At 42.4% G+C, this 15,110-nt stretch overlaps 1 protein-coding gene and 1 long non-coding RNA gene across 2 annotated transcripts; both read right to left on the bottom strand.

Annotated features, from left to right (window-relative positions):
* Nucleotides 1-3,407: 3,407 nt before the first annotated feature.
* Nucleotides 3,408-6,238, bottom strand: irf2bp2a (interferon regulatory factor 2 binding protein 2a). Its single transcript, XM_032553348.1, has 2 exons — nucleotides 4,731-6,238; nucleotides 3,408-4,523 (listed from the first exon to the last, which is right to left on the bottom strand). Exons 1-2 carry the CDS (start codon nucleotides 5,548-5,550, stop codon nucleotides 3,814-3,816), a joined length of 1,530 nt encoding a protein of 509 aa, XP_032409239.1. The 5' UTR covers nucleotides 5,551-6,238; the 3' UTR covers nucleotides 3,408-3,813.
* A 2,206-nt stretch (nucleotides 6,239-8,444) lies between these two features.
* LOC116713244 (uncharacterized) lies at nucleotides 8,445-12,326 on the bottom strand. Its single transcript, XR_004337833.1, has 2 exons — nucleotides 8,813-12,326; nucleotides 8,445-8,734 (listed from the first exon to the last, which is right to left on the bottom strand). It is a non-coding gene; the product is annotated as an uncharacterized LOC116713244 (long non-coding RNA).
* Nucleotides 12,327-15,110: the final 2,784 nt, after the last annotated feature.

Here is a 15,110-nt window from a genome sequence, read left to right as displayed (position 1 = left end):
AGATAAAAAAAGAAAATTTAAATGTCTCCTGTTGCAAATTTTTAAGTGCTTTCACCAGGAAACCTGAGAAATTACCAGAAGTTATGTAAGAAACATCACGAATAGGGTTATCAAAGTAGACTGAGATTTTAAACGGTCACTAAACAGACAGTTTCTGTTGTATTGTCCCTACAGTTTAAAGTCCTTTTAATAAAATGCAGAGAGAAATGGAGTTCCAGGGAAAACACGAGACAAAGGTGATGTAAATCACGCTGCGGACCGCTCAAAATAGTCATTTGCTGCTTACCAGGATCAAGGTATCCCAAGGTTTTAAACAGGTGCTGTTACAAAACCTCTAAAATGTTTCACCATTTTAGAAAATCCTTCTAACCAGGTGAAAATACGAGATGAAAGTCAGTATAAATCACAGTGAGGGCTGCTCACAGATAATTATGCAGGTTACCAGTATCAAGAGGTACCAAGGTTTTAAGCATTTAGGGTTTCAAGCAAATTAAAATCCTGTTTTTGTTTTTGTGTCCAGCCACTCTGGAGTAAGAAAAGTGGATGCAAAACCCACTGAGGGCTTCTCATGAATAGGCATTGGTTGTTTACCACCTCAAAGCTTCTTAATTGTTCCATCTTCCTGTTTCTGTGGCCTAAATCTCATTCATTTAATGAGTCACTCTAAAACGGATTGGAAGGAAAGGTGATCAAAATATTTCCAAGATATTCAACAGTTCCAGCTTTAAAGTATTCAGATACAATCTCAATGGTTTCAAATCCTTTCAGTCAGATCCCAAAGTTTTCTCCGGTTGTATGTCCGATATAATAATCTGTGTTGTTACACCCTGCAGGTCGCAAACAAGAAACATTTTGGAAATATTTGTCAATGACCAAATAGCCATTGTATGGAAATTAAAGGAGCATCAGCCATTAAAGCATTGAATTTACTACATTTAGTTAGATTTTTTTTCCACTATTAAGTCAATTTATCATATAATTATTTAAGATCATAATGTTTATATATGTGTTATATAAAGCAGCTGGACAATTTTGTTTTAAATTTTTGCATAGATACCCTGATATCGTATTCTTACTCACAGTTTACAATGAATAACGACCCATCCCTACTCACAAATGCAACACAAACAGGCACTTTAGATATTTTTGTGGTATGCTGTTGTTTGGAAATGAAATAAAGTTTAACTGCACTGTTGTGACGGCAGCAGCTGACGTCTACATGCAGCTTTATTCCTGCATAGAAGCAAAACACTGCACCCGGTAACATGGTGTGCAGGAGCGTATAAAAAGTTTGCTACTTTCAGCAGCAGCTTAAACATTTAAAAAATCCCTGAAGGATATAGGAAAGAAACAAAACAATATGAACCATTAACCACATATGTGCCCTTGCACAGTGACAGACAAAAGGAGAATGATTTACTTGATATGCCTCGTTATATCAACATTAAAGCCGGACTTAATGCAGCCGGTTCCCTCAAACACTGGATGTTTACTGAAATCTCTCCTGAATGCTCCTTCCTGGATATGCATCGACCGGCTGTGCCGGAGCATCTGTTGTGTACTGGTAGCTATGCAACCTGGGAGCTTTGTGTTATGACACCCCTCCTTCCAGGGACACGTTATTACTGTATTAGATACAGCACAGGCTATTTTAATCACCGCCGTGCAAACAGGTATTCACCCTGCTGACGTAAATCTTTACGGGCAGAAACGGCCTCTCATATCTCACTGTGTCACACTTTAAGCCAGGTTACAAACACACCTGGCTCTTGTCTGCTTTATTTCTCTGAAGTGGCCGGTCGACTTTGGCCGGCCGGTGCAATATAATAACAAACAGGTAGGTCAGACTCTGAACTAGTTTAGAAAAAAGGATAACACACAAATCAGTAACAGCATGTGAGGTGGTATATGGAGTGGGTGGTGTTTTGCAGATTGGCACAGTAAAGTGTCACCCTTATCAAAGTGGGTTGTGTTCCTGGTTTTAAAGTCCAACTGATAAGATAACTTTCCATAGAACGGAAAGAGATGCATAAACAAACAACTGCCTTGAAAATGTCAACTAAGGAAAAACTGGTTGAATTGTTTATGTATCTGTGGCAGCCTTTAACGCTCCCTAGTTAAGATGACAATAGTTGCTAAGTTGGGTAAGCAATAAGGTGCAAACGCTATGTTTTCAGTCCACACCACGAATTAAGCAGTTCACCAGAACACCATGCAGCTTACAGAGAAGCCTTCAGAACAAGCATGTCAGGAAATCTTCAAATTTCATTGATTTAATGGCAGACAAAATAATAAAGCAATAAAAAAAAAGAGGTTGGTATGGGTGCATATTAGTCCTGCAAATCAGGGAACTATTTGGCTAAACATAAGGAAGAAGATTACGTGTGGTAATAATTACGCAACTGCCTCCTTTACAGAGTGCTGCTATCGGCTAGATATCAGTCTCCATGATTGCAGCATTGGCTACACAGAAGTGCTTTGTCTAAGATTGCTTCCCCAGACCAAAGGGGAGAAAAAAAAAACTCCATTTTGTCACCCCGCATGTCCGCGGTTGCTTGTAGAGACGAGTTTGAATGCCTGCTTGCCACTGCAGATGTAGAGCCGCCGCTTTTTATCTGCATTTCATGGCAGAATGATTTGTGTTTAGAGATTCAGAGCGGGGTTTGCATCTAAGGCAGCAGTGGTGGTTTATTGTTTACTCAAAAAAAAAGGCATGCTGTTCCTAGAGTTTGGCATCTTGTTGCAACATTATCAGCGACAGTATAAATCATAGTTGCACAACGCACCAAACAAATCACACTCGGTGTTGCTGAAGTGCAAATCTACCCAAACTGGCTTCAATGATTGTAGACTTTTAATTTTAATGAATGAAAGTATCCACATTGACTGTTTTGCGTTAAATAAATACACCTGTGAAGGTAGTGGTGTTATGCTTCCTTAAAAATATGAGGTAAACACTAAGAATCTTTCAGCAAACGTCCAAAATTGGTGCTCAACACAGTTATCCTGCCATGTTGGCGGTCATGCACTTTCTCATTACTGACTCAACAGATCCCAGCTGACTGAACATGACTTGGCACCTGTTTCTGTGCTCTGCAATCAATCACAGTGGTGCAAGAAAAGAAAAAAAAACTGGAGCAAACTTAGGACAATGAGTCTTGTTTTTGTCTGCGTGAATCACGAAAAGCAATGTGTGCAGAGAACCCGTCATTCAACCGACACCTACTTATGTTGTGCAGCGTAAGTCGAGCCGCCAAAACAAGCCTGCACGTCAGACCCCGAGAGTCCCGACTGCCCCCCCACCACCACCTCCAAGTCCACCCACCTGTCTTACCCCCCTCCGTCTCCTCGTCCTCTCTGTCCACAGCCCAGTGTATAACGCAAATGAAGCAAGCTCAGACAATCAGTTCATACAAGATGAGAAATTGTATTTGGCAATTTTTTTAAACAAGTGCATACAAGTACAGCTAAAAGCATTTTAGTTTTGCCAAGTGCTCGTAGAGTAGCATTAGTCACATTCTACGTTAAACAGGAACTGCCACCAGACCTAGAAGTACATCAAGAATTTTTGTTAAACATCAACAAAGAGGAACGTAGTTCATTATGATGAGTACATACCTTTATCTTCAAAAATATAGAAACACAATGTATTCAAAAATCAAAAATTATACAACCATGTTTACGAAGTATACTCTTCCCTTGGGTCCAATATGTACAAGTCCGTTAGTTTGTTTTGAATGGTATGTATGTGATATTTATATATTTATACTCAGATTTTTGCCTCCCCTCCCCAGAAGAAGTGTTCAGACAAAATCAAGGGTCCCTCTCCTTTTTTACTTTGACATCTCCTGCAAGGATGGTGGCGATTTCCCCCTGCATGAAAGCCCATGGTACGTTGGAGCCAACCAGGGGACATTTCTCTCCGCTTGGACAGTACACTTCACCCGTGGCACCTTGCTGCTTAATGCTTTCCCTCGAGCACGGGAAGCAGAACTTGTGAGAGGGCACGGACGGGCATTGAACAAAGTGTGTGTCCTCCAAACGCTCGTGGCACAGCGTGCAGCACAGCGGTATGCTGCCCGGTACCGAGGAGTCTGGAATGCTTTGGGGGTGCACCTGGTCCATGCCCACCTGTGGGGTGCCTGCACCGGACGCCTCTCTCTGCGTCAGCCTCCTCTGGTTCATGGAGGACGGCGACAGCGGGCTGCTGCTGTTCCTCCGGGTGGTGGAGTGGACCTGGTTACCGTCCTTGGGGGAGCTGTTCCCACCCGCGTTGTCTGCCGCCATGATGAGAGCCGCCATGGGGGACTGGCCGTTCTGGGCCTCAGGTGGGGTGGTACGGGGGTGCGGGGATATCGTGGAGGGGGGAGATGTGAAGCCTGGTGGGGGAACTGGAGGCATTTTGGGTCCCTCGGCGGGCGGCGGTAACCACTGCTGTCCATCCCCATTGAGCTTGGGGGCTGTGCTCTCTCCGTCCGGTTCTGGCGATGCTTTTCTCTTCAAGCGGGGGTGCTTTCCTCTGTCTGGAGGTGGGAAAGGGTTAAAGAAAACAATTGAGCTGCACAGATCAGACTTACACTAAGAATTCAGTCTAGTAAAGGAGAAATGTGTATTTCTGCTGCACCACAAGCTACATAACAAAAGCATGGTCTTCCATTATACCCACCACATGTCTTCCATAATAACCAAGTCAGTCTATTCCTGTGTTTACACCCTGAAAAATGCTTTACCTGACTTGGATGGGGGGGTGCAGGGCTCGTAGTTCATTCTTGGTGCCATGGCCACATGTTCCTTCTTGAACCTGCTGTCGAAGGTGTGCAGAGCCATCAGGTCCCTCACAGTCTTCCCCTTGCCCCAGTCCTGCTCTCGGCTCTTGTGGCTCTCGGAGATCTCCTGCGTTAGGCTGTCCGGTCTGTGTTTCTCCTTCGCCTCTCTGTCGTGCTCGGTGCTGGACACCGACGCGGGTCTCTTGCCCAGATCGGCGGGACTACCGCCCGCCAGCGCGGAGGTGAGCCCCATCTGTCTGCCGTTGACTGAGTGCACCGGGGTCATGCCCCCGTTCACCAAAGGCACTAGGTTCGGCGGAACCGCGTTATTCCTGCGCGGGTTGGGGCTCTGGCGGTTCAGCTCCGGCGGCTCGTCGGGCTTGGGAAATCCGTTAGGGACCGGAATGCCGTTCGCCTGCCGGCCAGACTGGTACTCTGGCCCCAGCCTGGGCGGGCGGTCGGAGGACAGCGGGTAGCGGTCCAGGGGCTGCGGCGGCCGCGAACCGGTGTCCCCCGCTGATGGGTGGTTGATCGCCTGGATCTCCTTCCCGGAGAGCTGCGCCTTGCCCGGCCCGGGAGACCTCCCCTCCTGGAAGCCGTGAGCCCGCTTCAGCTGGCGGGCCGTCTCGATGACAAACTCGATGCGGTCGGCTCCCTCGTAGTTGACGCATCCCCTGCAGACGGGCTCGGTAAAATCCCAGATCATGGCCCAAGGCATGCGGGGCAGGTCGCATAAATAACACGACTGCCTCCTGGAAGAAGCAGCGACCGCCGCGGACGACATGGCTGCTCGTCGTCGACGCACTCCCAGAAGGAAAAAAAAAAAACAGAAATAAACCCCCAAAAATGTGCCTCTCCTCTGAGCTCCCCGTTCAAAAATAAAGAGGCGAATAAAAAAAAAAACAAAGATATAAGAAAAAAAGCTGGTCCTCTTTCGGCTTTTAGAGCAACAAGGCTGAAGTTTTAGAGGGAGAAGTTCATGTCGGTGTGTACTTTACTCCGGCGCTCCTCTATCTATCTCCACTGACTCTCTACTACTGGCTCAATGTGGAGCAGCGACGTCACCACGGCTAAACGCCTGCTTCCACTTCAGTTTCTATTGACTTGATTTCTTCGACAGATCCCCCCAACCCCACCTCTACCCCACTTTACTGCAGCCTCTGTCACTTTTTTTAATTTCTAATTTAATCACTTGAGCCTCAGCCAAAACAATAAATAGAGCAAAATAAAAAATAAAACTCACTACCTCCAACTCGTAGAGGAATAATCCCACAGGTTATTATTATAATTATTGCTAAATAGGAAGAAATTGTACAGGAAAAACAAAAATGTCCACTTGTTTTTGATGTTTTTTTTAAAAAAAAAATACCAGAGGGATTCGCTTTGTCCTGAATTCAGAGCTTTATCCGGTGGAGGCTGTAAAGTGCTGCAGCTTGTTTTTCTCAATGCACAGCGCCTCTACGCAATGAGCTGCTACTACAACTGCTGTGCAATGAATGAGGTGGGTCGACCCTAAGAAAAACAACCGAGCTACTGTAATCCAATGGCAAGAGAAAAAAAAACAAAAACGTGTGCACTTTTTTTTTTTTTTTCCACTCTACGTTTGTGTTCCAGCAGCGCAAATTTAAAGGGCATATTATTAGGATTATTAGAAAGATTTTACAACCCATATGTTTTTAACCGCTCATTTTTTGCAGACAGTACTGACCTAGTCTTGTGTTAATAATAAAAAAGGGGGGGAAAAAAAGTAAGCGCCTCCATTAGGCAACCAGGAAGTTCTTGTCATGAGGTGGGGATTTCCAGCCCAGTGTGTTGTAAACCTGAATGGACTGGGGTTGCGGCATGAGTATACTCTCACTCTGCCCACATATTAAAGGGATAGTTCAGAGTTTTTAAAGCAAGGTTCTGTTAAGAGATTGTAAGCGGTTAATATCTTACTGTAGCATACAGCCACCTTGGCATATTTCTTTTGGAGTTAGTGGGAAGTTCAAACCTCCCTCCCCCCGTCCCCCACCGCACATATATTAGGATTAATATATAGTGAAATTATTTTTCACAAATTGAAACCAGCTATAGAAAAAGTCTACAACCACCGTAAAATAACTTAATTCATGTTGGACACAGCTATATATTCTGGATTTCATACTGGTGCCAAAAACCTTACAAGAAATTAAATGCTTTTTTTTTCTTGTTGTTTCATAATAAAAGCTTACCTAAATCTCAATTTGTGCATTGTGCTTGAAAGAATCATTCTTTAACGTAAAACAATCCAGTTCAGATTTGTAACATTTTATATTTTGAACTAGAGATGATCAAATGCAGTCCAGATTCCATAAAGACAATAAAAACATCTCTAAAGCTTTGCAGCAATACGAATTATGTCAGCTTGGTGGTCCAACTACGTTGCATGGCTATATTTGGTCCCCATATATTTTGACTGCACACCAAAATAAGCAACAGGAAAAATCATTTGGTACTCAACTGATAATTTTCCCCTTTAATTCCTCTGTCGCCCCCAGACAGAATGGCACCCTGGGCAGTGAGACATGTTACCGATATTAAAGGCTGTTGCTGCTGGTTGAATGTTAAAACAAACGGTTTTGCTCTAAAGAACGCTAAAATAACTTTGAGATGAATCCAAAGATCATTTCTGCAGGTTATAAATGAGAACAGCTAGCTTATTTTAAAAATTAAGATCCTGAAATAATTTATGTTTCTTCATTTGCAGTAAAATGTTAAAGGGGTGAGAGCTAGAACATAATCTAAGTTATAAAAACTGGCAGGATTTTTCTGTTTTGGGGTTTTGAAACTCATCAAATGTCCTTTAATAAACATTTTTACACTTTTGAATGGTGGAATGAATATCAATCCATCCCTCAAAATGGTCAAAAGCTAATTTTCCCATGTTTTTTTTCTGAAAAAAGCAGACTCTGATTCATTTTTAGATGATCCAGCGCTGTTTTGTCGGCCCTCCCAGAGAGTAAATCACAGATAACAAACTGAAGTTTGGTGTGTTTATTTTATCAACAAGGATTCTGGAAACTTCTGCCCCAAACAGCAGAAGTTGGGGCAGAATGGAGATTGTAATATAATCGCAAATCCAGCAACTAGAACAAAAAAACAAAAAAAAAACTCACTAAACCCAACAAGTATAGATATAAATACATAAAGGTAACAAAATTTTTGCAGTTTTTATGGGTTTTCATGAAAAAACCCACAATAGAATGGCAGCAATGGAATAAAATAAGAGAAACTATGCACTTTCTTTTCTTCAATTTTCACAAATATAAAATCTTCATGTATTTAAAATCATCTTATTTTTCTTAATGTAAAAAAAAAAAAGTTTTTCCTTTGATCTGAATGCAAAAAGTAGCTTATTTTATTTAGCCTATAAGTACAGCTAGTAAAAGAGCTTTTTTTTTTTTAATAATCATGTTCTGATTATGACTGGGGATATTTTAAAGTTACGTTTCCCAGACCAATTAATTCTAATGTATGCTAAATTAAAATGCCAGTAAGATATTAACAACTTGTGACCTTTAGCCTGGAATTTTCTTCACTAATCTTTTGGCCATCAGTCCTCCCAATACAAAAGTGACTCATATTTAAACAAGAAATTCATCATCTACTGCTTCTATTATTGTTTTTGTTAAAGCAGAAGTCAGTTTTGCTCCCAAATTTATGTGCCTGAAAGGTTTATTTAGATGAATTGCTTCACAGTTGTGCTGTTTTACATAAAGGAGGGGAAAAATGTCACATGAAACAAGTTAGACACCAAAACCCCAGCCAAAATCCCCTGAAGTAAAAGTGTAGGTTTGAACCGGAGGAGTGTCCCAGCAGTTCAGATTCCTCTCCCTCTCTTTCTTGCTCTCTCTCTCTCTCTTTCTTGCTCTCCGTCTCTCATCTGGGCTCATTCCAGCTCGTTGCAGCTTAGCCTCGGGCTTTGGGTGAGGCAATGCGTCTGAAACCTGCAGACACAAAGCAGGATATGTTTGTGCAAGTCCATGTGACATTGGAAAGAGGAAGCAAGATGTTTAGTCACGTACCCTCATCCGCCTCGCCCATCTACACAGAACATGAGGCCATTTGGCTCCCTGCCTGCGGCCATGATCATGCACTGTGGCATGGGGCCCTTCTTCAAAAGGCTTTCCATAAACAAAGTAAGACACTTCTGCTCCCGATCTATCTGCACCGAGCACAGGGAAGTTATATTCCCCTGTACACAACTGTCACAAGTTTGAGTTTAATTGTAAACTGCTATGTTTCCATCTCCGCTTTCTCTCAACTCCCTGTCCTCGCTGGGTGAGCAACAAAAGAATGTGGAGCTGGGCCTTTACGGCGCGGTTGGGAAATAGCTGTTGCGAGGGACAAAATAAACAAAAGTCTTTCCTTGAGACTGGTGGAAAACAGTTGCCTATCGCTTTGATCCTTTTTGCTTTTCCACTCCGTCGACGTTTGTGTAAGCAAATAGCTGCAGGACCAAGCAGCTATTATGCAAGACAGAGGCATGCGGGGATTTATTTAAATCTAAATGACCTGATTTTTTATTATTATTATTATTATTATTATTATTATTATTATTATAAAAAGAAGAAGAAGAAGAATGTTGCTATAAATCACAGAGGCAGCAAAAGTCTGGGAGGTAGTCAAACATGACCAGATGGCCCTGACTGGCGATGTAAACCGTGTATACAGTATAGAAGCAGAACAGTGAGACCCGACTGGTGGCCGTCTGATGTGAGCCTCCACTAAACCAGATGGAGCGGCTGTATAATTCATTCTCTAGCTTCGTTTTGTGACTGTAGATCGAGACATGTGGGAGCTAAATAAAGCCTGAGCGGTAGGTGATGGCCAGGGGAATACCCAGCATGTGACAGCACCGTGAGCAGGATGAGATGACGTTATTTTTGTCTTAGCACTTTCTGAAATGTTATACCGCACTGGGAAGGCGTTGTAAATTCTTTGTGAAGTTTTCCACTTCAGCTCAGGTCTGGATTTGTTTGTTTGTTTGTTTGTTTCTTTGACCCAGCCACAATGTGCGTTATTCAACCCTTTTTTTTCACATTAACTGCTGAGGTAAGCAGATTAAACTGTAACCGTCTGTGCCAACCTGGAGGGAGGCTAGAACAGGACAAAAGTACACATGGCACTTTCTAATAATGACATGTCCCTGAGAATATGCACTCTAAATACGGAGCATCACACATCCTCCACCATGCTTCACATGACGTACCGATATTGCGGCAAAGATTAATAAATGTATATTGAGTAAAGGAAATAGTTATCTTACGTCGCACAGTTTCAATACGCAACAAGGAAATTTTTTTTTTGTTGCTTTGGCAACAAAGCACAGTGGTGTCCCCGAGGGAGGAGCAAGAGGGGCCCATGGCCCCAATGTAAAACCCAAATAAAAAAACATAAATAAAAAATTTTTTTTTCTTTTTCTATTTTTTTAGCTGGGCCTCACTAAATTTTTTTGCCGGTCTGGTCTCGCCAACCCTATAAAAATTTTCTGTGGGTCACCACAGCATCACAGACCCTCTACCATACCTTACATTGGCCCTGAGGAAAGTAAAGTGTGATATAGGCTAAGCAATGCACCAATTTGCCAATTCACCAATTTGCTTACGTCACACAGATCTTATACGCAAGACTTCCTGTAACTTTGGAGGAGAAACAGGACTACAGCATCACAGACGCTCCACTATGCTTAATTTTGGGCATGAGGTACTTATATTGCAGTAAATGTTTAAATGCTTGCTTAATTCACATCGTTTTGTGTGTTAGAATTAGCCATGGTGATTATTGACTAGACTAGCTGCCGTATATATCCTGGTAGTGGTGCTATTTTTAGCTGCTCTCTTGCGCTGGAAGGATTAGTGTACTGATTTTAATTTGAGGAGATAGGAAACATAATGAGCTTTCTTCCGTCTTGTTGTCAGTGTATAGTTTGGAAACTTTTCATTGATTTTCTGATCAATTTCACATTATGACAGCAGAAATCATGTGCAGCATATGGACAGTGTTGCAACAGCAAAAAGCGTAATTTAAGGAGTCAGTTTTAATAAAAATCTGAAATGGTGGATTTGAAATAAGATGGAGGGTGGACGGCAAGAGGGGAAAAATGTGCTGGGCGACTGGAATCTGGGGGCTGGAGGCTGCAGAGGTGATGTCATTGGCCAGAGCAAGAGGCGAGTGAAAAACAAGTCTCTCTCTTTATTCTGATCCTCTTTGCAGTCCCAGCAGGGAAGGAGGGGGGTGGTGGCTGGCAGCCGGCCAAGGCAAGGGCTGCTGGGAAATGGCAAAGGATGCCAAGCAGGCCCCACCGCCAACATTAGAAGCTCACATCTTTGTTCTCAGAAACCTGGTGTGCTGCCAAAGGCCTCATTTCAGCTCCATGGCATGATTACACTGGATGTAGGCCAACTACTGAGAGCTCTCCCTCTCTTTCTCCCCCCCTCCCTCCTCTCTATCGCTCTCTTTTTCCACTGCCTTCAAAAGCTTTCTGCCAAACATGCAGCAGTTGCCATGGCTGCAGAGAACCGAGCATAAAAAAGGAGAGTAATGAGTCAGGCCTGGACCCAGATGTGCCACATGTGTATCCATTTAGAAAAAAAACAAAAAAAAAACAAGATGGTAACGCATCCTTTTAATCTGCCCGCCTCTGCTGGGGACAGACGACTCGGTGAAAGGTGCAGCACCGAGGGGGAGGGAGGAGGGAAAAAATCCCCGCAGAAAGAGAAAAAAAATGTAAATGAACATCATTGTTTTCACTTCCATTTTTAAACAGAAGGTAGTTTCAGTGGCTTGCTGCTGTGTCGACTCAGTTTGACAACCAGGAACAGAAAGCACTGAGGTTTGAGTTGAAGTAAGCTTTCACATACAGCTAGCTGTCGTCATAGCTTCCCGTCCGATGGAAAACCCCCAGATATTTTCAGTCACAACCAGGCGTTGATGTAAACAACCTCCGCGTCCAAATCATCTGCTGCATTATCACGTCTCTCTCTAGTTGTTGCCCTTAAAAGGAGGTTTGAATCCTGAGTCACAGCTGTTGTGTTCAGAATGCTGCGCTGGCTGTGTGACTGGCTCAGAGAATATGGTGAAAATGTGACTCTGCTGCATAACGCCTCATGCACACAAACACATTTATAGTTTCCAGCGGGCCAGCGGCATCACCCACATCCACTCCTGCAGTAAGACTGCAGTGCTCCCTCTGCACCTGGTTTGCTCTTGCAGGCTTCAAGGGGACTTTATGTGTGTATGTTAAATAAATGCTTCACCAGCCATGTGCAAAAAAACAAAACAAAAAAAAACACCACCAGGATATGCTACCCTGTGTCTTTGAGACATTTAGACATATCTTGACCTTTTTCATCCCATTAGAATCTGAAATGAGTAACTACTGAATGTAAACTATTTTACAAATGGAAGACATAAAAAAAGAGGTGGGTCGAGTATTGTACTTAAGTAAGATTTAAGAAAAAGCATTTGGTAAGAAGGCTACTCAAGTATGAAGTAGCTAATCAAAATATAAATCATTTAATATTTAAAAATGTCATAATCAAACAGACCAAAATATAAAGCTTTGTGAATATGTTGGTATTTTAAAGATCCAAGTGAAAGAAATTCATATAAATAATTACAAAATAACAAAATCAAGCCTTTTTGTTGTTTTTCAAAATCAAATTCTTTCAATCTAAAACTTATGAAACTTGTCTGGTGACTTTATCGTTAAAACAACCTTGTTCTTCAATTAGTGAAGTTAGTCACAGTGAGTAGAGCATCCAGAAATTTTAATCAGGAGCAACAGTACTTCATAATAAAATTACTCAAGTAGAAGTCAAATGTACAGTGTAGTAAAAACACTCTTAAAAGTACATTTTTCACCCCAAAATGTAATTAGAGTAAATGTAACAAACTACTACTCAACTCTCCATAAAAACAACCGCTAACATGCCCACATCTAACGATGCAAGCGAGGTTCCCCTGATAGCAGATCGCAACATGATAAAAGAAGTCTCCAAAAATGCTAATATGTCATTGCATGGCCTACAGCAACCTCGTGCTACTGTTGATATGAAAGTTCATATCTGTGCAATCAGAGAAAGAAAGAGGAAGCGTTTGTTTTCTGGAAAAAGATGAAAGTCACACTAACATTTGTCAGAGATACCATAGAGAAAAACCAGGATGTCTTCAATAATAATATCAGACATCCTGGTCTGCAATATTATTTGGAAATATGAGACTAAACACCAGAATAGAAGAGATGTCTGACAGGAAATAAATATTACGTTCCAAGAAAATAACTGTGAAGCACAGAGGTGAAAGTGTCATGATTTGTAGCAGAAGCTCTCTTTCAAAGAATCCAGCATGAATTGTACTGTTTCAGAGGTTGCTTTAAGAAAATGTGAACCCGTCTGTGAAAAATGTATTTAAAAAAAACTAAACAATAAATCCACCAAGGACTGGCTGCGAACTAAGACATGGAAAATCAAAGCACAGATTGTGACTACAAGCCAGTTGGGTAAGAAACCAGATGGTTATAGTCAAAGATCTCTGAGCTAAAGTAGGTAGCGCTAGTTTATAGGGTAGGCCTTACTTTTTCTCCTATTTCTGCTCATTTCTGTTGAGGTGTGACTAAAACAAGCTTCATTTTTTGTTGTTTAACAGCAATCAATTCATTTCCATAGATAAAAACGTGGAATTACACACCAATATGTTAACATTTCCTAATAAAGAACTGAATATTTAATGGGGTGTCCTCATTGTTTCTCCTGGCTGAATATGGAGCTTTTTCCTTACACTTTCCATCGATTCCAGAGTGAGTTGTATTTTCTTGGTTATGTAACTTCCTACTGTGAGCCAAAATAAAACCTTCCCAAAGTAGGCCTATCCCTCACAGTATCTCCTGTCTATTTTGGACCTCCTTTGCTTGGAAATGGACTCTGACATCCCGTCGGTGCTGCAGTTAGTACAGAGGCTCAGCTTTCAGGCCACATAATATATTCAAGTGTGGGTGTCATCTTCTTTGCGCTGCTGTCCTTTCTTGTCTTTTTATCAAGGTAGAACATAACTGCTTTATATTTTCTTCTTTTACAGCCAGAGTTTTAGAAACCTTCATTGTGTAGCTGTGTATTTATAGGCCCTTTATTTAGGAGATATTTCTAGGCTGCCACTATTGGAAAAAGATCAAAGGCAGCTGCTTTTCTGGTGCCTTGAAAGCAAAAGGCTTTAGTGATTACAAATAGCATGATGTGTGATTGTGAGGAAGACTAAGAATAGCGAAGGCTGGCCTAATTGGAAAACTTCATCTGGCCTCTCTTTGTGGAGAATTGATCAGAGGTGGCATGTGGCTTCTCCTTCTGCATGGGGAAAATAAAGGAAGAGCATGGATAATGCAACAGTAGCACATCGCTTACAGATGTTGTGGTTGAATTTGGAGAGCGGTACAGCTTTGGTTTCCCTGCAATTTACTTCTAAATTCATTCTCCTCCTCGGCAGTGATCATCAATCAGCCGAGGTCGGCGTCACAGATTCCACAGATGCTTCCCTGCCCTTCTCTCTTTGATTGTCTGGTTTGTAGACAATGTTCCAGCCTACGGTGCTGCGAGCTCGCCAGAAGCGTCCTTCCTCGCCTTTCCCATAAAAGTGCAAGTTGTCACGACGGCGTGGAAGTCATTATCAGGCCTGCGGTATTTGCAAGGCCTGGCTCCCTGAGCAGCTGCCGAGGACTGTTTGTCACGTTCAGCCTCCTGCCGCAGTGGAGGATGTAAAGGGGGCAGGACACCAACGCCGTCTCCCTGTCTGGGTGATAAACTCCCTGAAACCGCAGCGTCTGTGGGGCATCTGAGCGCATGATGTCTCACCTTCCCTTCATCCAACTTCAAAGCAACACGTCAGGGAAACGCTCGGCCGTGACGGGCTGAAATAGAAAATGGAGCACTGATGATAAGTGCTGCTGAGTAGATGTGAAGTTGAGGAGAGCTAAGACAAATTGGTCATAGTTTCATACTTTTGTTCAACTTTGATTCCGTCCTCGGAGCGCACAAATTGCTGTAGCTCTTGCCAGGATTTTCATATTTTCATCTAGACTACAGAGCTTTGTGAAACTATTCTTGCCTTTTGAAATTTTCCACATTTGGTCACGTTACAACAAGGTATGCCGATACAAATATCTGAGGTATTGGATACTGATCCAATACAGAAAAACGTGCCTTAAAACGCTTTGTTTTTCTAAACACAGACATAAGCGTACTGAATTACAAATTTTCTTGATAACTCCGCACCAGTACACCACACATAAAGACACTGATAGCTTCACAAGTTTGGTTAAACATGTAAAAA

Source organism: Xiphophorus hellerii, chromosome 22 (assembly GCF_003331165.1).
Source record: "Xiphophorus hellerii strain 12219 chromosome 22, Xiphophorus_hellerii-4.1, whole genome shotgun sequence".
NCBI classification, from domain to species: Eukaryota; Metazoa; Chordata; class Actinopteri; order Cyprinodontiformes; family Poeciliidae; genus Xiphophorus; species Xiphophorus hellerii.
This window is presented reverse-complemented; position numbering and strand designations above follow the sequence as displayed.

Excerpts from the sequence above, each read along its gene's own strand:
- irf2bp2a (XM_032553348.1), bottom strand. The coding sequence starts at position 5,550 with ATGTCGTCCGCGGCGGTCGCTGCTTCTTCCAGGAGGCAGTCGTGTTAT. Across the intron at positions 4,524-4,730 it reads CACCCCCCCATCCAAGTCAG|ACAGAGGAAAGCACCCCCGC; the intron begins GTAAAGCATTTT and ends TCCCACCTCCAG.